Source organism: Triticum urartu, chromosome 5 (assembly GCF_003073215.2).
Source record: "Triticum urartu cultivar G1812 chromosome 5, Tu2.1, whole genome shotgun sequence".
Classification (NCBI taxonomy): Eukaryota; Viridiplantae; Streptophyta; class Magnoliopsida; order Poales; family Poaceae; genus Triticum; species Triticum urartu.
The window spans coordinates 510,008,741-510,030,469 of record NC_053026.1 but is presented as its reverse complement, the minus strand read 5'-3'; the positions used below and the strand labels follow the sequence as shown (position 1 = coordinate 510,030,469).

Genomic DNA, 21,729 nt, shown 5'->3' with positions numbered 1-21,729 from the left:
TGAAACTAGCTATTTATTTACTAGATTCGTTAAAATATGTCGCAAAAATAAATAAGTCTGGCTTGCCTAGAAGTGCATATTATCCCACAAAGCGGATTCATCACACATGTTATGTAGAATGATTCATCATTCATTCGGTATGGTGATCGAGGCTAACTTATTTACATTGACTGTCTATTACTTTTCTTATAGAAGCAAGTGGCATAGTGTTGTTTGATCTTTCATTTTTTAACTAAGAACCAATAAATTTGAGGTGTCATGAAGTGCGTATGTAGAATTGAGTATTAGGTACAAAAGCATGACCCGGGCAAGTCCGTAACAAATCATGCGTACCTCACCAGTTTTGCGGTCTCAAAATAGAGAAAAATAACTTTTCAGTCATTTCTCATGAGTCTCAAGAAATAATGTACCAAAGATAAACATTATAGTTAATATTTTCTTGCACAAACATGAAAATTATCATATGTGACAATACATCAATGATATGGCAATACATCAATGATACGACAAGTGGTATGATGTCTACCTTCCTATGTGGTTTAATGGTAGTACACGACCAACTTTTGGTCGATGTTTTTCAACCTTAACGCTAAATCTTCACAAAATTACAAAGTAAAACAGACTAATTATATTTTCTACATATCCATTTTATTTCTTCAACCAAATTGCCATCTCCTTTGTGAACTTCTCCATTGCCAATTTTGGCAATAAGATTGATACCACCATTGAGTCTTCACCGTCTTGATTCTTGCACTTTGTATGATAGCTTATCAACTTTGAAGTGAAATCCCCTGCATGTGGTGTACCAGCAGCAACCAGCTCAGCTTTCCCAAATTGTAGGGTATTGCCTCCAACCCACTTTGTATCACTAACCTCGTATGTTCTGTCCATGCAGAACGGTGACCACTCTCTCCATAATGCCATCAAATCCACCATTGACTTCACACAATCCTTCGTGGTGTCCATCTTGACTTTACGCATTAGCTCAAGTATATGAGCCAACGGCTTTGTAGACAACTCATCAACTGTGACCTCAACCACGGGAGAGAAATGTGCATTTCCATAGTAACCATGTGGGACGGCAACGCTTTCCCCATTAATGCTTCTACCACGTGCATTTAAAGCAAACATGACACGTACTCTCTGATTAGATTCGTAACCTAATGCCAATGTGCGGCATTGCCACATGACGGCAGTAATCAGTTCGAATGTTGTTGTAGATTTGGAGAGATGTCCTGGAATATGGCTTCTTAAAATATCTATCTCTTTTGGTCCAAAGAATATATATTGCATTTCCATAGTTTCTGGTGGAGTTGATAGCATCACATCATCTCCTCTGCAGTCTAACCCAAGAAGAAATGGTTTATAAGCCGGATAGACATGTGAGACGGAGGGTGGGATGCGTGCTGTGAAAATATCTCTTTTCCACACGGGCAAAGTGGTTGGGATAAGTTCACCACATGCGAAATCAGCTATAGATTTTATAAATTGGAGGGTGCCAAAACCATCAGCAATGCAATGACACATGTGAAGCCCAATGACAAATCCTCCACATTTGAGTTGTGTCACCTGCAAAACAAATGATGCATATATGGTGAAGTCATGAATGGTAGCATGATATCCCAATAAGACATATAATTAGAAATTCTAGTAGTAATGGAATTAATTGATTAAGGTGATAACATACTAGCCATTCCCCTTTTCTATATTAGTACACTTTCTATTTGTACTGGTGCTGATCAGATTTGAGTGTCAAAACGCAAATTGTTTTGATTTTGTGTGATCTCAGCAAATAATATAAATATTAGATCCATCTTAGTTCATATTTGCAAACATTTCACTACAGCAAAAATCAGTTCATATTTGCAAACTACCATCAAATTATATGTACAATCATTAATTAAGTTTAGATACAACACTAAATATCTAAACATAACATAAATATAAAATAATTAGTTAATAATTTGAGAATGATAAAAGTTTACATAAACCAGGGAACAATGCACTAGTACTAGAATGGAAAACGTACGTAAGGAACAAAACCTCCCTAGCTAGCTCGCTAGCAACTTCTTTTCCTCCATGGTAAGTTGGAATTTCCTAGCAACCTTTTCACTTTCTGGAAACTTGTACCCGGTGAAAAAGACCCATAATAATACTAGACCTACGAAGACCAATTACAAAGGTTACTTAACCTTCCAAACTAATTATCTCCACCCTCCCCCCCCCCCCCCCCCCCCCCCCCCCCTTTTTTCGGGGGGGGGGCCTGTGCAATTTTCTCTTCCAATCAATGCATGCCAAATCAGCTCTTAAGTAACCTTGCATAGAATACCTACGTAGATGTGGCAAAGCCCTTTTAAGTGGGGGTGAGCCCGAGCCCTCATCCCTCTATTATCAATTCTAATCCTGCACATCAGTTTGTACATAAAATCTTTAAGTAAACCTTTGTAGATGTACCATTATTCTAAGATTTATTACCGCCCATATAAGCTATAAAAAAGAATGAAACAAAGTACAGTTAAGAAAGATTGGCTACCTGCAGGAAGAGCAGAGGCTTGCCAATGACATCTCTCGTGTTGCCGGCGTCGCCCAAGAACTCCTCGACACACGGGTACGGCGGCACCAGCGGCTGCCCGAGGTCCTCCAGCCGCACGTCCGCTGTGGCCTCCACGAACATCACCCCTTCCCCCGTGCAGTCCACCACCAGCTTGTTGCCGTCGGGGAGCTTCCTCAGGCGTCCGGCCATGGGGTAGTAGTACACGAGAGCCCCCGCCACGGCCGCCTTGATGCCCTTGGCCACTTTGCCCGGCGTGGTGCTCTCTCCCGGCGGGCCGCGGAAGAAGCCGACGATGGACTCGTAGAACCGCAGCGACCACTGGTCGTCGAGGTCGGAGAGGGCCTTGGTTTCGGCCGGCGTCGGCCGCGCCGGGCGCACCAGCTCGGGCTCGCTCCGGCGCGCCGCGAAGGTCACCATGGCACGGCTGAGTGTGTGCGGGAGAGTAGCTAGCACTTGAGAGGCAGCAAGGCTGGAAGGCGACTCGTTGCTGTTGTTTGACATGAGCGATGGGGATACATGCATATATAGCCACATTCACCTGGTGATGAAGTGGTGAAGTCATGGCGGTGGCGATAGCGACGGCGACGGCGAGTGGTTCAAGGATGGCAGGATAAGAAAGAGTAGATCGGGGCGTACAGAGTTGAAGTGCCGTAACTCTTTGAACGAACGGGAATCATCAAGTCGCGCCGGCCGACCTGCAGGTGAAGTTGTTTGACCTGATTGGATTCTCGTACGGGGCTCTCGAGAATCAAGTCGTGCCGGCGCGGCGATGCCTGCGTACACGACAGCACGCCAACTTTGGTCCGTTCATCGCCGGCCACTGCGCGGTCTTCTCATCGCTCTCCCAGTGATGTTGACCTAGGCCATCTTGTTTCGGCTCATCAAATCAAACTAAACAAGAGTAATTAATTTCTTTTACCTAGACACATGTGTTTGAGTGACACTTAATATGAAACGAAAAAAGTATGTTCTTAGAGCATCTTTGATCGATCCCCTATAATTTAGAGGAGGATACAGTCAAGTATCTTCAATGAAGGATAATTTTGTTTCTCTATCGATGGTCGAACCTAACCGATCCCTGATATTTGAAGGAGGATATTTCCTCCCTCAATTCTTTTAGCCTAGCCGCATACATTCCAGACAACATGTTATTTCACTAATTCAAATGATTCAAATTCAACATGCACAAATCTTCATCATCACTACCTCCAAGTCCACCACCACCTACACCACCACCACCATCTCCTCCTTGTCCATCACCATCTCCATGGCCACAACCCCCATCCACACGGCCACCACCCCGATGTCCACGGCCACCACGAGCATCCACACGGCTACCACCATCATTCCAAAAAAAGACCTCCGTTTGGGTCAAGATCTCTCAACGAGCTAGTGAGCTCTCAAAACTTTTTTACCGTGCAATCCATTGTGATTGGCTTTATGAACATGATAGCACCTTCTTCGGCCTTCTCTTTTTCACAAGCCTGTACTCCTCGAGTGCAAGCCTACGCTCCTTCACCTTCAACTTCCTCTCTTCAGCCGCCAACTTTGACCTCCATTTCTCGTCCTCCAACAACTTGAGCTCATTCCATCTAGCCACATTTTCTTTGTTGCGTTCGGGTGCCAAGGCTTTCTTGGTCTCAATCATGGACACAAGCCCTACTTCGTAAGTGCCACCACATGCTCCTCTCCTCTTCCTCTCTTTTGCAATCTTGTTGCCATTTGGTCTTTTGTTGGCATTTTTTGTTGGGGAACGTAGCAGAAATTCAAAATTTTCCTACGTGTCACCAAGATTTATCTATGGAGAGACCAGCAATGAGGGGAAGGAGAGTGCATCTACATACCCTTGTAGATCGCTAAGCGGAAGCGTTCAAGAGAACGGGGTTGATGGAGTCGTACTCGTCGTGATCCAAATCACCAGAGATCCTAGTGCCGAACGGACGGCACCTCCGCGTTCAACACACGTACAGCCCGGTGACATCTCCCATGCCTTGATCCAGCAAGGAGAGAGGGAGAGGTTGAGGAAGACTCCATCCAGCAGCAGCACAACGGCGTGGTGGTGGTGGAGGAGCGTGGCAATCCTGCAGGGCTTCGCCAAGCACCACGGGAGACGAGGAGAAAGAGAGGTAGGGCTGCACCAACGGGGAGAGGAACTCATCTCGTGTGTTGGGCAGCCCCAAAACCTCCACTATATATAGGGGCAAGGGGGAGGGGGAGGCGCCCTAGGGTTTCCCCTAGGGGGGGCGGCGGCCAGGGCAGATGGGATCTCCCCCTTGGGTGACTTGGCCCCCAAGCCAGGAGGTGGGAACCCTAGATAGGGCGCCCCAAACCCCCTGGTCACGTGGGATTAGGTGAGGGGGGCGCACAGCCCCTTAGTGGGCTGGTTTGCCCCCTTCCCTTGGCCCATGAAGCCCCCCAACACTTGCCGAGGCTTCTGAAACACCTTTCGCTCATGCTGGTCATCACCCGGTACCTCCGGAACACTCCCGGACTCCAAAACCCTTCGTCCAATATATCAATCTTTACCTCCGGACCATTCCGGAACTCCTCGTGACGTCCGGGATCTCATACGGGACTCCGAACTACCTTCGGTAACCACATACAAACTTCCTTTATAACCCTAGCGTCATCGAACCTTAAGTGTGTAGACCCTACGGGTTCGGGAGACATGCAGACATGACCGAGACGTTCTCCGGTCAATAACCAACAGCGGGATCTGGATACCCATGTTGGCTCCCACATGTTCCACGATGATCTCATCGGATGAACCACGATGTCAAGGACTTAATCAATCCCGTATACAATTCCCTTTGTCTAGCGGCATTGTACTTGCCCGAGATTCGATCGCCGGTATCCCGATACCTTGTTCAATCTCGTTACCGGCAAGTCTCTTTACTCGTTCTGTAACACATCATCCCGTGATCAACTCCTTGATCACATTGTGCACATTATGATGATGTCTTACCGAGTGGGCCCAGAGATACCTCTTCGTTTACACGGAGTGACAAATCCCAGTCTCGATTCGTGCCAACCCAACAGACACTTTCGGAGATACCTGTAGTGTACCTTTATAGCCACCCAGTTACGTTGTGACGTTTGGCACACCCAAAGCACTCCTACGGTATCCGGGAGTTGCACAATCTCATGGTCTAAGGAAATGACACTTGACATTAGAAAAGCTTTAGCATACGAACTACCCGATCTTGTGCTATGCTTAGGATTGGGTCTTGTCCATCACATCATTCTCCTAATGATGTGATCCCGTTATCAACGACATCCAATGTCCATGGTCAGGAAACCGTAACCATCTATTGATCAACGAGCTAGTCAACTAGAGGCTTACTAGGGACATGGTGTTGTCTATGTATCCACACATGTATCTGAGTTTCCTATCAATACAATTCTAGCATGGATAATAAACGATTATCATGAACAAGGAAATATAATAATAACCAATTTATTATTGCCTCTAGGGCATATTTCCAACATTTTTATTCCCCCTCATCATCATCCTCAACGGGTATGCTCCCCTTGATCTCTTTAGTGTGGTCTTGGAGTTCCTCCTAATCCACTTCTCATTTTCACAAAGTTCTTTATAGTAATGGTGCAATGTGAAGGGCTTGTGACCGTACTTCTTTGTTGCGTTGCTTAAAAAGGTCTTGGATGATAGGCCCATACTCCGAGATTTGCACACCACTTGGTGGCACATGGTTGACTTGATTGATACAACCGGACCATCAATTGCACTGGTCTTGGATGGCATCCCAGCCGTTAGGAAGTCTTTATGGTCGATGGATTTGTAATTCAGGGTCGACATTATCATAAAGCTTCCCACTTTTGTAATAGGGAGTTCAAAGCTCACGAACATTTTGCTAGTGAATGTCATTTTTTTCAAAAACTTAGGGAGAATTATCTCCTTCTAAATTTATATAAAAAATGACCCTTCTAAATATCTCTAGAAAAACTTGCCTGCTTAGTAGAAGCAATCAAGACGAGCTTCCCTCCTCATAATTGATATCTTGATGATTCGTGGGAGGAGACGGAAAAACATATAACATGCAAAATTTGGTGAGCTGCTTCTCACCGTCCTTTTGAATGTTCGACTTGAGCATACCAGACATTTTCATAGAAAAACTATGAAGGTGCTACATTTCGCTTATAGGGAAACGAATGACCTAGCACTATTGATGGCAATGGAACTTCTTGTTTTCCTTTTTTATTTTGACATCCAAGTGTGACTTGCACATATAATTGTTTTTTATTTCTACTTTCATGTTTTAACGAAATTTCCAAACCATGCTCCTTTCATGTAAATAAATCATTTCACATGGAAACATTAAAATTATGGCCAAAAGGTGGGATTTATACTTTCTTTTTGCATGGTAATACATGTCTCGTTTATAGAATAAAGATCAAATTACAAGGCATGTAAGCACCGACCTTACATGACTGAAAAGATAGAAAATCCTATGCAAAATACCAACGTCTGTCACTCTCCTTCGACACCACCGAAGTGGCCACCAAAGGGTAAGCAAACAAACCACCTCTTCACCCTAACTCGATGCAACTCCATCGCTGATCTACAGCTTTACGGACCTCCAAAGTAGTTTGCCAGAAGCAAAACCATAGCCGTTGAAAGAATCGGACCGGGGCAACATGTCCCCAGACACACCATTATACTTGTCAACTGTAATATATGTAATGAAGATAAATACTATTATGTATAATTGTTAATAAAAGTAGGAAAAATCACAATTCACAATACAACCATTGAGACAATATATATAAAGAGCATGGCCAAATTGGATGTTGCCTATTTTCCTAACTATTTAATGGAAACACACAACCAACTTTGCTGGATATTTGGAGCAAGACATTAGGTGACCCTAAAAGTAAAACAACACATAAATATAACACCGTCTGACTTATTGTGTTATTTCTTTCCTACTTCTTCAACCAAATTGCCATCTCCTCCGTAAACTTCACCATTGCAAGCTTAGGTAGTAAGATTGATACCACGGTTGAGTCCTCGCCGTCTTTATTCTTGCACTTGGTATGATAGCTAATCAACTTTGAAGTGAAGTCACCAGCATGTGGTGTGCCAGCAGCAACTAGCTCGGCCCTGCCAAATTTTAGTGCATTGCCTCCAACCCACTTTGTATCACTAACTTCATATGTTCTGTCCATACCGAAAGGTGAACCCTCTCGCCATAATGCCATCAAATCAACCATTGACTTCATGCAATCATTTGTGGTGCCTACCTTGACTTTGTGTATCAGCTCAAGTACATGTTCCAAGGGCTTTGTAACAAGCTCATTGACGGTGATCTCGACCATGGGAGAAAAATGTGCATTTCCATAGTAACCACGTGGGACAACACTTTCACCATTAATGCTTCTCCCACGTGTATTTAAAGTAAACATGATACGCACTTTCTGACTAGATCCATAACCAAGTGCCAATGTGCGACACCGCCACATAACCGTCATAAGCAACTCAAAAGTTGTGGTGGATTTGGAAAGATGTTCTGAGAGGTGGCTCCTTAATATTGCTATTTCTTTCGGCCCAAAAAATAAATATTGCACTTCCATGCTTTCTGGCGGAGTTAATAGCATCACATCATCTCCCGTGCAGTCCAACCCATGAATAAACGTTTTATATGCTGGGTAGACATGTGTGATGGAGGGTGGCATACGTGCTCTGAAGGTATCTCGTTTCCACACGGGCAATGTGGTTGGGATGAGTTCACCACATGCAAAATCGGCTATGGATTTGATAAATTGGAGGATACCAAAACCATCAGCAATGCAATGGCACATGTGAAGCCCAATAACAAATCCTCCACACTTGAGTTGTGTCACCTGCAAAATACAACACATAGGGTTAGATCAGGAATGGTAACATGCTCTGGTAGGAAAATAATTAAGATGGCCACTGAAGTCATCCATCTTCATATTTATGTACTCATTTTTATAATTAAAATGGTAACATAGGAGTATACATATGTGCTTTCATTTGTATTTTGATGCGAGTGTCATGGACAAAGTTTTTTTACACTAAGTCATAGTGTTGATGAATAAATAATTTATTCATTTTACTTGACAACACCTTATAATTGGAGTGAATATGATTGTAACTATATGCTGCTAGTACACAACAAGAAAATACAAAAACAAATACCTGGCAAAAAAATGCCTATAGTTTTACCCAGCAAATAATAATGCATCCAAAACCTCAAAGTAATACTCCTCGCATACTAATGCCCGTAATAATTCTCATAAATAAACTACAGAAAGATCACAAGTGAAAACGAAACAAATACGGTTAAGAAACACTAGCTACCTGCAGGAAGAGCAGAGGCTTGGCAACCACATCCCTGGTGTCACCGGCGTCCCCCAAGAACTCCTCGACGCACGGGTACGGCGGCACCAACGGCTGGCCGAGGTCCTCCAGCCGCACGTCTGCCATCGCCTCCACAAACATCACGCCTTCCCCCGTGCAGTCCACCACCAGCTTGTTTCCCTCGGGGAGCTTCCGGAGACGGCCAGCCATGGGGTAGTAGTACACCAGAGCCGCCGCCACGGCCGCCTTAATGCCCTTGGCCACCTTGCCCGGCTTGACGCTTTCGCTCGGCGGGCTGCGGAAGAAGCCGACGATGGACTCGTAGAACCGCAGCGACCACTGGTCGTCGAGGTCGGAGAGGGCCTTGGTCTCACGCGGCGTCGGCCGCGCCGGGCGCACCAGCTCGGGCTCGCTCCGGCGTGCCGTGAACGTCACCATGGCGGCGGAACTGGTTTTGGCGAAGGTGCGTGTACGTGCGTTAGAGAGATCGTTGCGCTGGGAAGGTGGAAGCAGTGTGGTTTGCCATGACATGCGCATCGAGCACACATATATAGGCACCAGCTGGTGAGTAGATGGAGTACATGCATGGCGATGGTCATGGTGACTGGTTCAAGCTAGGATGGCAAAGGCATGATGCCAAAAGCCAACTCGGTGTACAACGTTGAAGCTGTCAAGTGTTTGTAGCTCTTTGAACAAGTGAAGTGAGCCCGCCCGCCCGCCGCTGGAGAATCGGTTTCAGTTCGTGCCGGCCGCGCATATTCTTACGCGACTTTGAGTCGTCCGTCATCAGCTAGCAGCGCGCGGTAGGTAGGTAGGTAGCAGCTGCCCATAGCCACAGCCACAGGCACGCCACACGCCATGCATGGATCGAAGCAGCATTTCGATTACCATATATACAGGAAAACGTAGGGGATAGACTCTACTTTTAATATCATCTTTTGTCGAGTTTATTTGATTCATATGTGTAAAAAATAGATTTTGCCCCGTTAATCCGAGTACAACGGGGAGAAAATCGTTGTCAGGACTCACTAGAAGCCACGCATATTCATGCCGCCAAGAATGTCATCGTTGCCGCCTCTCGCACTCTCGCAGGCTGGTGGGCGGTGGCTTCGACTTCTCCACGATATAGATTACCTACTAGCTAAACCCGCACGGCGTCCGGTATTTTAAGTGAATTCATAGTGTTTCGCTCTCCAGCCAATGGTAGAGACTAGAGAGCGCCGTATTTTCATCGAGAAGAACCTAGACCATGTACCAAGTGGCTGTGTTTTATCTTTTGATAGGGAACATACCGAAAATCCCTAAAAGCCTTTCTTCTAAAAAAAATCCCTAAAAACCTTTTGTGGGGGAAAAATCCCCTAGGAACTTGCTTTTTATTGCTTTGTAAAATTGTCTAAACGATCCTAAGAATAGTAATGATGCCTTTTTTGGAGATGTTTATTGTTTTCTTTATACAAACTTCTATGTAATTTTTGCATTGGAGGCGGGGAGACGGCCTATGGCGACGTGTAGAGAAGTAGTTTTTTTTTCTATTTAGGAAATCTAGAGTTTTTTGTTTTTGAGAAAAATGTGGACTCCAGTTTTTTGTAGGTGTTAAATGTAGTCTCTAGTGTGGATCCCAATTTTTTGAGATAAAAATAAAAATAGTTTTTAGGGGTAAAAAATAAAAAATACTAGTTTTTTTTGTTTGAGAACTATATAAGAAAAACTAGTGGGGAACCGGAGTCCCGGAGGGCCGGAGACAACCGCAAGCCCAAGAGCCTCGGGGCCCATGACGCGCAAGCGGTTACGTTTTCGCCATCCATTTCGAAGCGGAGGCGCGCGCCTGCGGTTCCGCCACCAGTTGCTGCAGCCTCAAAAAGAAAAGAAAAAAACAGTTGCTGCGACTCATCCCCACCCCGCTCCGCTCGCCCTTCGCCACCGCGACGGCAACCGCCGATGGCTCCTCGTCCCCGTCCCCCTCATTCCCGGCCTGGTAACCACGCCGTGTTCCTCCTCCTCGCCGCGGCCGCCCTGGTCGAGCCCGCCGTCGGGGTGGAGATCCTCTCCAAGTCCCGCCTGGAGCGCTGTGCCCTGGACTCGGGGGCCGGCGGCGCCCTCGCCTGCGACCGCAAGCTCGTCCTCAACCTCGCCGTTCCCAGCGGCTCCGTAAGCCTATCCTCCTCTCGAGCCCCGATGGAGTCGTGCGTTTTGTTTTTTTTACTGACGATGTGTGTGTTCGGGGGCTCGATTCAGAGCGGCGGCGAGTCGTCGCTGGTGGCGCAGGTGGTGGAGGTCGAGGAGAACGATGCGCAGGCGATGCAGACGGTGCGGGATCCCCCCGTCATCACCATCAACAAGTCCGCCGTCTACGCGCTCTACGCCCTCAGCTACATGAGGGTAAAGCCCCTCTGCCTGTGCCCCCCCCCCCCCCCCCCCCCCCCCCCCCCCCCCCTGACTAGCAGACCGGAGTCTGGTTTTTCTTATGAATAGCTAGTAGGAATAGGATGCCACTTTCCACTTCAAGACTTAGAGCCAAACAGCCTCCAGCCATCATACAATGCTGCCCGTTCCCATCACTTTGCGGCCCTATCGTATCGTAGCGTTGCTGAAATGTCGTGTTCTAGGTTTTGGAATGGACACATCATAGATAAACAGGGAGTCGACGAAGCGGGTTTCCTAAATGTTTTAGAGCTATCGAAATATTGGAATGCCATTCAGTATGTTCTGATATTGCTAGAGTGGGAACGTTTATGCTTACGTGTTCTGCATCTCCTCATTTGTTATAGCAACCCCATTTGCATCTGAAAATGTTTTTAGCATTTTGTTGTCTGATTGTTTTTATATGCGGCTTGTTGCACTGAAAAGTTAGCCGTATCACTGATATCAACTGTTACCTACCAGTAACACTATACTCTCTAACAAATCATGTGAATTCGGAGCTGATTTATTGTCTGTGCTTGTTTCTTCAGGATGTTGCTTATAAACCAGAGGAAATGTTTACCAAGACACATAAATGTGAGTCAGATGCTGGTGCTGATGTTGTTGGAGTTTGTGAAAGGTAAAAAAAAAACTTTGGGACTCGATCCAGTTGATAGGTTGTCATCATCATTCGTCAATATTTCTGGGAGGGATTCCAATTGGCAGGTCTTCGTAATCACAGACCCACCATTTCAGTTTTAGACAGCTATAATCTGTGTTGTAGCACTTTTGGTGCGAGTTTATTACAATAGTATAACCCTTGCCGTATACATTTGTGTAGCATATACCATTTACTCTCATGGCCATTCATATCGTCAGACTTTCCCTCGATTTCTGCATCCTTCTTTATACATATTTTCAATGTCGTATAAACTAATGATGTCTATTTCATGAATATGGCTAGGTTATGGGATCAGAACGGTCACGTAATTGAGCAGACAGAGGTGAAACGCACTGGCCTTTGTCATCCTTATTTTATTATCTCAGTGTCTTGAGTAGTAGCATTATTGAACCAAACAGTTTTTGACCAAATAAACCGCGGATCTGATGGCTTTGGGGCTTTTCCCCCTTTTTTTCCTCGCCTACGCATAGCTTTGGTCTTATATGACTTGCTAGGTGCCGGTGTGTTTTTGTGTTCGTGTGTTGGTGTTGGCTGTTGTGCATCCTAGCTATGCAGAGGCCGGGTGTGTGCTCATAGTGTTTGTATCCTCTTGATGCTCCATTTTGAACCAATAAAATCCACCCTTTATTGATTTTTTTTTGAGAAAAATAAAGGCACATATGAAGTTCTTTTCAACGTGCTTGTGCAATGAATGCATCTGCATGTCATATACTCGTTTAGGGCATGTTTGGTTGCTGTTGTGAACAGTTCCTGCATCGCATACACTTCTCAACCCAGCCTGGTTGAGCTAAAACAGGCCCTAATACACCATCTGCAAGTTGTTTGGTTGCCTGCATGTAGTATCCCTGCATTAGGTAATACGCAAGTGCACTTTGTTTGGTTGCCTGCATTGGCCCGAGCGGCACATGAACACGGCGTTTGGTTGCATACGGCCTACATGTTGTGCTTACCTTGTACCCTAGTTGGTGAGCTTACCCACACCTAGCACACCAACGCCACAGCACAGCAATGGCGATGAACTGGGCGAAGATGATGAAGTTCTTCAGCTTCAGCCCAAACTGACGATCCACCTTGACAACTCCAACCTTGCCACTGTCAACACTACTGTCGTGCTTTCGCACCCACTCGGAGTAAGCTTGTTCTGCTGCCTGCCTAGTCTTGAACCCTCTATGGGTGCTGTTGCTATACGATGCCACTTGCGCACTGGCTTCTTCCCATGAACTATAAACCCCTGGGACCTTACCGATGAACATGGCATACCACTTGCCCTAGCAATGCACAAGAGCAAGAGTTGAAGCAGCAAATCAATGGAGCACACAAGTAGCAAGCAAAGTAGCACACAAACAACAATGGAGCAGAAAAGAAGTAAAGCATGCATGCATGATCATACGTCATAGCAAGTTCTTCCTAGCACTACCTTGGTGTTAACCTACCACCACATCCAAAAGAGGGTGCGTCCTACCACCGCAAGTTCACCATCAGCGTGAGGGGTTAGTATATACCACCTCACCAAAATATACAGACCATCAAATAGTTTTTGAGCTCTAGCTACACAAAATGTACGTCGTCATCGTCATCATCGTCGTCGTCGCCATCCCCGTCGGGGATCATGCACGCTCACAGGCAGCACTACTCTAGTAGTAGTGCTTGCCCAGCCAGCTCCTGAGCCATAGCACCTTGTGAGCATCGGCCATGGCAACGAACCCAACACCCTGGGCCTTGTTGTCAAGCAGGTGGCTGAGAGCTGCCATGAGAGCCTCGTCGTTGAAGCCACCCTGGGTCATGACAGCCCATACAGGTCAGGGTGGACGCCGAGGGGCTTGCACTCCCTGATGGCTGTTGCCACCTCCTTCATCGCCTCAGTCATGCTGCAAAAGACATTGATCTACTCCATCAGGCCTCCTCTCTTCCTCTTCCTATCATGGACGGGCTCAAATGGCTTGTCGAAGGGCTTCGCAGTGGGCTTGTCAGGGCCATCAAGGACCTCGACGTCCGGGGTCCTAGGGAAGTCTGGCATGGGAGAACCAAGAGGCTCCCCCGAGCCCATGGCATGCTTCCCAGTTGCCAGCCCGAAGGAGAAGATGTGTTGCATCTGGCTGTAGTTCTGTATGGGTGTGTTGAGGAACTCAGCGTCCCTTGGGTGGTCTTAAAAATGAAACACAAGTGTTGTTAGTTGCAATTAGGAGTAGGCAATGGTGGACAGTATGAAAAGGAAGAGGGCTGTGAGCTAACCGCGACATGGTCGGCGTAGTCCTCTGCCTCCAGAACTATGGAGCAAGTGTTCTCATCCCATGAGGCGCCGCTCAGATCTCTCAGCTTGGACACTTGGATCCATCGACTTCTCCACTTCCTCAGGTGGTTGTACACCTGGGTGGCAGACACCTCTTGCCCACAGAACTCAAACACATGCTTCGCAACAGTGTTCAAGTGCACCTCCTTGAAGCCCTTGTCAGTCCTAACTCCACTAGAGATGAGCTCACACATCTTGTTCAACACGAACGTGGACATGAACGGCTGCCACTTCATGTTGTTCGACCTACCATCCTTCTTTGCCTTTGCTGCTGCTAGCTTGAGTGCAGCGGCAGCAACAGCAGCAGTAGTTGGCTCAACGAGCACTACTGGCACATAGAGGGAATCAGACGCGAACACCTCTCAATCAGGTGCCATCTCGGACATAGGCTGCGAGTCCTCGACAAATGAAGGAGCAAACTGGCTGTCGGACACGACAAGGGCCTGACTAAGATCTTGCGTCTGCGTGGTCATGTCCTACAATCGTAGCACGCATTGACAGTAAGCATAGCACACAACATACCGGACAATCCATGAAAGCAGAAGCATACATGTGCATGGTTCATCACTATCATAGTAAGCACATGCTTCATCGCTGACAATCTATGAGCAGGAACATACATCTACAACAAACAGCATGCTACAAATGGACCACCAATAGCTACAAATCACAGATCTAAGCACGAATCAACACAAGCACAAGGTTCAACTTCAAACTCTACTACTAATCTAGCCTACCACATGCTTGAACATCTAGCCCTACCACAAATCGCAACCGCACCATAGCAATCAACCATATCAGCTCACAGATCAGACCACTAATGAACCATGCATCTAGATCAAACCCTAGCTGCAGCTCAGATCTAGCAAGAAGGAACAGAGAGAAAGGGGGATTGAACTCACAGAGGCCATGGCTGCAGCTCGAGGACGATGGGGGACGATCGTGGAAGATCAACGCCGGCCGGTGAAGTGCGCCGACGCCGTGGACCGCCGGTCGATGAAGATGCGCCGCTTACCTGCTCGTCGGTGCCGATGCGCGTCGGCGGGAAAGCTCGAACGGAGGGAGAATGGTGGCGGGAGTTGGGGCGGTGAGGGAGGGGCTAAATAGGGGTGGACTCGGCGGGAGGTGAGCCGAAATCCTCCCGCCGAGTTTTCAGCGACGCGGGCGAGCTCGCGCCATCTCCCCTGCTCGCGCGAGGGGAGAAGCGTGTTGCCCTCCCCTGCCTCGCCCGAGCCAGGCTCATGAGCTACTGCCGATTCGGGCGTTTCCCCTGGGCCTGGCCTGGATGTGCTTTAAGTTCCATGCGATGCAGGCCACACAGTGAACGCAGGCAACCAAACGGGCCACTTTCTTCCCGCGCGGGCCAGGCTGGGCCTAATGCGGGCAACCAAACACGCCCTTAGTTTGTGTTATTGTATTTTACATGTAGCTATGATCTATTATCTCATGATTCTAATGTTTCCTCTCTTTTTCACGGTAAATCTAATGTTTCCTCTACACTTTGCATTGCACTAGCCGGTTTGTTGTCCATGTGGGCCTCATCGCCGTGTTGGTTCGTCTTGCGGATCAATTTGTGAGTTAACAAATTGTTTTTTTAGCATTCCTGCATTTTCAGTATAACATTGTGTCACACCTTTCACATGCATCTTTCTTGCAGTTGATAAAATGATTAAAGGCAAAGCTAATACGGCTCACTGTGTACGTTTTCCAGGTGATTGGTATGGGCATTAATTGTGAGATATCTTTGTAATATTTACAAATATTGTCTTAAGAACTCCACCTGTTGAGTTTGAATTGGCACGATATCCTAATATCTTGTACTTCTTATTTCGGTCTGACACGGTCATAGTACTTTCTTTTCCTTTGCTAACATCATCAAGTAGGCAGTTCACATTTTGGGGATTAATGGTGATCTGGTAGGAGCTTGTACCCTACCAGGCCTGGGACGTAAGCAGTAAGGGAAGGAGGGGGTTGGGCGAGGCGATGAGCGGCCGCGCCGGCGGCTGGGCGCCATCGCGGGAGGTGAAGATGGCGGCAGCGGCGCAAGAGGCAGGGGCGGCTAGGGTTCCGGCTCCTCTGGGAGTCGGGCAATAGAGATAATATTCTTATTGCTTAATCTCAAAAAGAGTCTTACAGCATATATTTATAACCTAGATAACTTGCATATGAATTAACCTAAGATAACTTGTGGACTAAGATTGCCCAGTGGGCTTTCTACGGCCATAAGCCAGGCCGGTCATAACATCTCTCCCCACCTGCGCAAACAGCTCGTCCTCGAGCTGAAAGTCTGGATAGTGTTGGCGGAACTCATCACGCTGCTCCCAAGTGGCCTCGTCCTCCGGAAGTCCAGCCCACTGAATCAGCATGTACCACACCCCGCCACGGAGTTGGGCCTTCAAGACCTTCTCCGGTCCCGGAAGGATGCGCCCGTCGAAGGTGGGAGGCAGCGCCGAAGGGGCCGCAGGTGGCTCCCCACGGAAAGGCTTCAGCAGCCCCACATGGAAGACGTCGTGAATGCAGGCACCGGCAGGAAGCTGAAGGCGGTAAGCCACCTTCCCGATGCGCTCCAAGACAGGAAAAGGCCCGGCATAACGAGGGCCCAGCTTGCGAAGTGACTGCTTAGAGCGGTGAAGAAGACGCAGCCACACCCAATCTCCCACCGCGAACTCCGCCTCGCGATGGTGGTCGTCGTAGTAGTGCTTGGCCAGCTGCTGAGCCTGAAGAAGGCGTTGCCGGACTTCGGCCAACATCTCGTCCCAGCGCCGCAGAAGCTCACCCGCCACCTCTGTCCGAGCCGTGGCCGAATCAACCGGAATGATGGCCGGGGGCGGTCGGCCATAGACCACCTCAAAAGGAGTGGCGTGCAGGGCGGAGTGGAAGGAGGTGTTGTAGCAGTACTCCGCCCATGAGAGCCAGTCCACCCAAGCGCGAGGATGATCACCTGTCACACAACGCAAATACATGGCAATCACCTTGTTGACAACCTCGGACTGGCCGTCCGTCTGAGGATGGAAGGCTGTGCTCAGGCGGAGTTTCACGCCCGCCAACCGGAAGAGATCGCGCCAGACATGGCCGGTGAACACCGGGTCCCGATCACTGACGATCGAAGAAGCCAGGCCGGTCATAACATGATCTAGTTTATTTATTTATTTTTAAGTAGAATCTTGGAGAGTATATGCTCATGCCAAATTTATATGCTGTTCACACCATTCCATGTTTTTTTTATCATTATTCGGGTCAAAATTTGAGTAAATCTGTGTATCACTGTATCTCCATTGCTTATAAACAGGTATCATGTTTTTGAAATTGGGACAAGGTCAACTGGGTACAGCATCAGAGTACAAGTAAAGAAAGGCTCTTCTGTAACGGTAGACACTAAAATTCTGCACTGTTACTTGTAAGGCTAGTATAGAATACAGACTCTTGAAGAAATTATCATGATTATGTACATGCTGACAATATGTTGGCACGAATAGGCACAAGCAAAATACAATCCTCCTGATGATGATATTATATTTTTCACATGCCTTTGGTAACTGGAGTTCTATCAAGTCTGGGAGCCTTGGCTCACTGCGCTTTCATTGTTTGATCTTGTACCCCTTTAAGGACTAATATTCTCAATATTCTATTTATTTATCAAATCAAAGTATCGTCCAAAGGACTACTTTTCTGTTCTTATATCTGGTTTGCTGTTTTCAACTTCGAGTATGCAAAGCACTTATGCAACAGCAGTACGCCTTTAACAATTTGACATTACACTGCAGGAGGTTATTGTTAGTCCAGAGAATAAAACAGTTGTTTCTAAAGATAACTTTCTGAGGGTAAATCTCATTGGTGACTATGTTGGTCATGATAGTATGCCAACATTTGAAGACTTCTATCTTGTGACTCCACGGGAGGTATTCAGCAAATTATGATACATGTATTTCTCTCATGTGACTTCATAATTTCCTTCTATATCTGAAATATTGAAGGCTGGTGGTGACGGTCAACCGCAAGTTCTTGGCGATGAGTTTTCCAGGTGGATGCTGTTGGAGAGAGTCCGGTTTACATTAGATGGACTTGAGTGCAACAAGATTGGTGTTGGGTATGAAGCTTACAGAAACCAGCCTAACCTCTGTGGATCACCATTTGGGAGCTGTTTGTACAATCAGCTTTGGAATTTCAAGGAGGTAAGGTTGTGCATTAGCAAGTGTTAAGTTTTCTTTTGCAAGGATAAGTGTCGAGCTTCTTGTTCCTGAAGCACAATCTGCTAATATTGTAACTGTTTAGTCTTGAGTTTTTATTTCACCATTTTTTTTCAGTCTGACGACAATCGAATATACAGAAACCAAGAGCCCCAGTATATTGTGCAGGGAAGATTTGATAGGATCAACCAACACCCGGTTATATTCCCACCATTTATTCTTGAGTCCTGTTTTTATGCTAGCATTGGATAAAGCATTTGATACATACCCATCACAGAATGCAGGAGCTCATTCATTCTCTATTGGAATCACAGAAAGTCTGAATACTAATTTGCTGATAGAGCTGAGTGCTGATGATATAAATTATGTATACCAGAGGTACTGATAATAATTACGCAATTTTATTTTGCATTTACCTTGCACTGATTTGTCAATTTCAGGAGTCCAGGGAAAATAATTGACATTAATGTCCCTACATTTGAAGCCTTAAGCCAAGTTGGTACTTCCAAGGTCACAATTAAGAACATTGGCAAACTGGAAGCTTCATATAGCTTGACGGTATGCATCGCCAAGGAAATTATAATTTTCTTTGCACGGAAGCAATACCTTTTGATATATTTGTAGACAATACTACCTTTTGATAGTTCATTAATTGCATTAATTTTCTTTTCTACTAAGAAGATGATAGGTGCATGTATTGATTTCCTACCCATCATCCTTGTTGTCCTTGCATGAATAACCTTTCTATTCCCTGAATACCCACATGGACGCGCCCACATCGTTCGACTGGGATATATTTGACACATAAAGCGATTGGTTTAATAATGTAATAGATGATTTACTTAGCCTCCTCAGTTTTCCTGAACTCTGATGACTGCCTTACTCTTTTTACAGTTCGACTGCTTAAGTGGCATCAGTTATGTGGAGGTATATTTATTGCGGTCTCGGTATTTTCTCTTTTTATTTGATTGACGAGCTGCAACACTTCATTTCAGTTAATTATTCATCAGCACAGTTCCCTGCTTTGGTTATTTGCTCATTCAGTTTCTTCTCATGAAACCTGACCGCAGGAGCAATTTCATTTGCAGGAGCAATTCTTCATCATCAAACCTGGCCAAGTGGTTATCCGCTCATTCTATTTGCGTTCCTCATCAGACCAAGCATCAAAATATCGCTGCTCGGGTGAGTTAGAAACCAAAGACAGCTCATCATTGTCCTTAAATCCAAAGTCCTGTTTTAGGAATTAACATGGGATTTGTTTGTGGTGGATTGCAGCTATTTTGAAAGCGTCAGATTTCAGTGAACTTGACAGAGCAGAATGCCAGTTCTCGACTACAGCCACCGTTCTTGACAATGGAACACAGGTTCTGAAATGTTTGTTCCCTTGTAGTGATCCTGTTAGGATTCATTGGCTTTTGTTTCCTGTTAAAACAAGCGCAGGGAGATAGTTAGAGTTGCCTACAATGTTTCATCCCAATCTTTGATGTCAGTGTATCTCTTGCCTTGATAAACTTTTGTCAGAGTATCACAGATCTGTGTTTTCGCACGATCCAGATCCCTTTTTACCATGACAAATAATTGTGTTGTGCTGTTCCAATCTCTGAGCTACATACATTGCTTACTGCCCTTAAAACCCATGTAGATCGGCCCACCGAAGCAGCATAAGAAGGGTGGCATCAGGGGTTTCGTCGAAGCCATCGAAACCTTGTGGCGCAACACATGGGACAGCGTGATCGATTTCTTCACCGGCAGATCATGCAGGTAATAATGTTTTCGGTAGTAATTCGGATCCGGCTGTGCCTCTTACTCTTTCTGATCATTTTAGCTCATCTATCTATTCCACTCCCTCTGAAACAGCACCAAGTGCACGAGCTTCTTGGACCTGAGCTGCCACATCCAGTACATATGCATCGGCTGGCTCGTCATGTTCGGCCTGCTGCTCACCACGCTACCCGCTGGTCCGTAAGCATTTCGTTTCGTCAGGTGGCTATTTTTCTTCATGTTCACGGCGCCAATGCTCATTTTCTCCGTGTTTTTGGCGTTGCAGTCGCGGTGCTGCTGTGGCTGCTCCACCAGAAGGGCATGTTCGACCCGCTGTACGACTACTGGGAGGACGTGTTCGGGCCACCGGAGGACGCGCACCCGAAGCACCGGGGAGGCCGAGGCCACCACGCGCACGCCCACACCCACCACCACCACCACCACCACCACCACCACAGCAAGCACCCGCACGCGCACAAGAAGCATAGCAGCGGGGCGGCCGGGCAGCAGCAGCACCACCATCACCACCACGTCCTCCACAGGCAGGGCGGCAAGCCCGACGACAGCGAGCAGCACCGGCATGCAGCAGCGCTCGGCGTGCAGCACAGGGACGCCGGGCACAAGCACCACCGGCATGGCAAGGCGCCGCAGAGGGAGAGGGAGAGGGCACAAGACCGTGAGCGCGAGCACCGCCACCACCACTCTCGGGCGGCGTAGAAGATGGTTGTGATCAACGGGCTCAATGCCGGTATATATATATATAGGACGCTTGAAGGAAATTAGGAACTCGTTGCGACTTGTGTGATTCACGGTGTTCATTTGTGATTGGTGCTGTTAAGTTGTACTAGTAGTACTACATAAGAGCTTTTAGTCGTGCGTCAAGTTATTTTACAATGCATTTGGGAACGGATGGATCTCGTAAGCACGCACAATCACGACTCAGACATCACAACTAGCATAGTATTACATAGTAGGAGTAGTTGCCTATACTTGACAACACTGAGATTATTTCATCATCACTCACTAGCTCATAGCCTTATTAGTTCATGGCGGCGTCGATACACCCATGAAAAAGAAGAGCAACAAGAGCATATATCTCACATGAATCACTTCTTGGGAGGTGGAGTGAGCGCCGCCTTGAGCTTCTGCACGGTAGGAAGGTCGGTCTTGAATGACTTGGCGAGCACGGCGTCATCGACGCCGGTGCCGAACACGCTGACGGGCACGGACACGGTGGCAGGCGCGGAGCTGCCGAACGCGGAGAGCGCCACGGCGGGGCTTTGCCCCGGGTTGGACTGGTAGTGCACCAGGCCCTTGGGGAACACGAACATGTCGCCGGCGGCCAGGTCCTGCGTGTAGAGCTTGCCGGCCGTGTCGACGAAACCGACGGAGAGCGTGCCGTCAAGAACGAGCAGCAGCTCGGCCGCGCGAGGGTGGGTGTGCAGCGGGTTCACAGATTCGGAGGGGAACTTGAGCATGGCGTAGGCCACACTTTGCCCGTTGAGCGCAGGG

At 47.1% G+C, this 21,729-nt stretch overlaps 4 protein-coding genes across 6 annotated transcripts; 1 reads left to right on the top strand and 3 right to left on the bottom strand.

Annotated features, from left to right (window-relative positions):
* Positions 1–648: 648 nt before the first annotated feature.
* LOC125556485 (acyl transferase 1-like) lies at positions 649–2,971 on the bottom strand. Its single transcript, XM_048719213.1, has 2 exons — positions 2,534–2,971; positions 649–1,569 (listed from the first exon to the last, which is right to left on the bottom strand). The coding sequence occupies exons 1-2, from the start codon at positions 2,969–2,971 to the stop codon at positions 649–651; spliced, it is 1,359 nt and encodes a 452-aa protein (XP_048575170.1).
* A 4,450-nt stretch (positions 2,972–7,421) lies between these two features.
* On the bottom strand, positions 7,422–9,390 carry LOC125556484 (acyl transferase 1-like). Its single transcript, XM_048719212.1, has 2 exons — positions 8,898–9,390; positions 7,422–8,416 (listed from the first exon to the last, which is right to left on the bottom strand). Exons 1-2 carry the CDS (start codon positions 9,333–9,335, stop codon positions 7,499–7,501), a joined length of 1,356 nt encoding a protein of 451 aa, XP_048575169.1. The 5' UTR covers positions 9,336–9,390; the 3' UTR covers positions 7,422–7,498.
* A 1,335-nt stretch (positions 9,391–10,725) lies between these two features.
* LOC125510210 (protein HAPLESS 2-like) lies at positions 10,726–21,091 on the top strand. Of its 3 annotated transcripts, none has more exons than XM_048675310.1 (18): positions 10,726–11,045; positions 11,133–11,276; positions 11,849–11,937; positions 12,262–12,301; positions 15,785–15,842; positions 15,927–15,987; positions 17,559–17,637; positions 18,034–18,168; positions 18,244–18,441; positions 18,574–18,654; positions 18,734–18,834; positions 18,897–19,014; positions 19,351–19,383; positions 19,527–19,638; positions 19,732–19,820; positions 20,099–20,217; positions 20,314–20,414; positions 20,504–21,091. In XM_048675310.1, the coding sequence occupies exons 1-18, from the start codon at positions 10,836–10,838 to the stop codon at positions 20,932–20,934; spliced, it is 2,199 nt and encodes a 732-aa protein (XP_048531267.1). In that variant the 5' UTR covers positions 10,726–10,835; the 3' UTR covers positions 20,935–21,091. The 3 variants fall into 3 exon arrangements, with proteins under 3 accessions (XP_048531267.1, XP_048531269.1, XP_048531268.1); XM_048675311.1 differs by having other exon boundaries at positions 10,727–11,045; positions 19,545–19,638; XM_048675312.1 differs by lacking the exon at positions 11,133–11,276.
* Positions 21,092–21,323: 232 nt separating this feature from the next.
* Positions 21,324–21,728, bottom strand: LOC125507254 (putative germin-like protein 9-2; the record flags this gene model as incomplete). The annotated part of the gene is made up of 1 exon (XM_048671896.1): positions 21,324–21,728. A coding segment is annotated over one exon (405 nt), but the record flags the coding sequence as incomplete, so codon positions are not given.
* Position 21,729: the final 1 nt, after the last annotated feature.

Coding starts and splice junctions, on each gene's coding strand:
- LOC125556485 (XM_048719213.1), bottom strand. CDS start 2,971: ATGGTGACCTTCGCGGCGCGCCGGAGCGAGCCCGAGCTGGTGCGCCCG. Junction 1,570..2,533: donor AGCCTCTGCTCTTCCTGCAG/GTAGCCAATCTT, acceptor TTTGTTTTGCAG/GTGACACAACTCAAATGTGG.
- LOC125510210 (XM_048675310.1), top strand. CDS start 10,836: ATGGCTCCTCGTCCCCGTCCCCCTCATTCCCGGCCTGGTAACCACGCC. Junction 11,046..11,132: donor TCGCCGTTCCCAGCGGCTCC/GTAAGCCTATCC, acceptor GGCTCGATTCAG/AGCGGCGGCGAGTCGTCGCT. Junction 15,988..17,558: donor GTACGTTTTCCAGGTGATTG/GTATGGGCATTA, acceptor GCTTATAAACAG/GTATCATGTTTTTGAAATTG.
- LOC125556484 (XM_048719212.1), bottom strand. CDS start 9,335: ATGGTGACGTTCACGGCACGCCGGAGCGAGCCCGAGCTGGTGCGCCCG. Junction 8,417..8,897: donor AGCCTCTGCTCTTCCTGCAG/GTAGCTAGTGTT, acceptor TGTATTTTGCAG/GTGACACAACTCAAGTGTGG.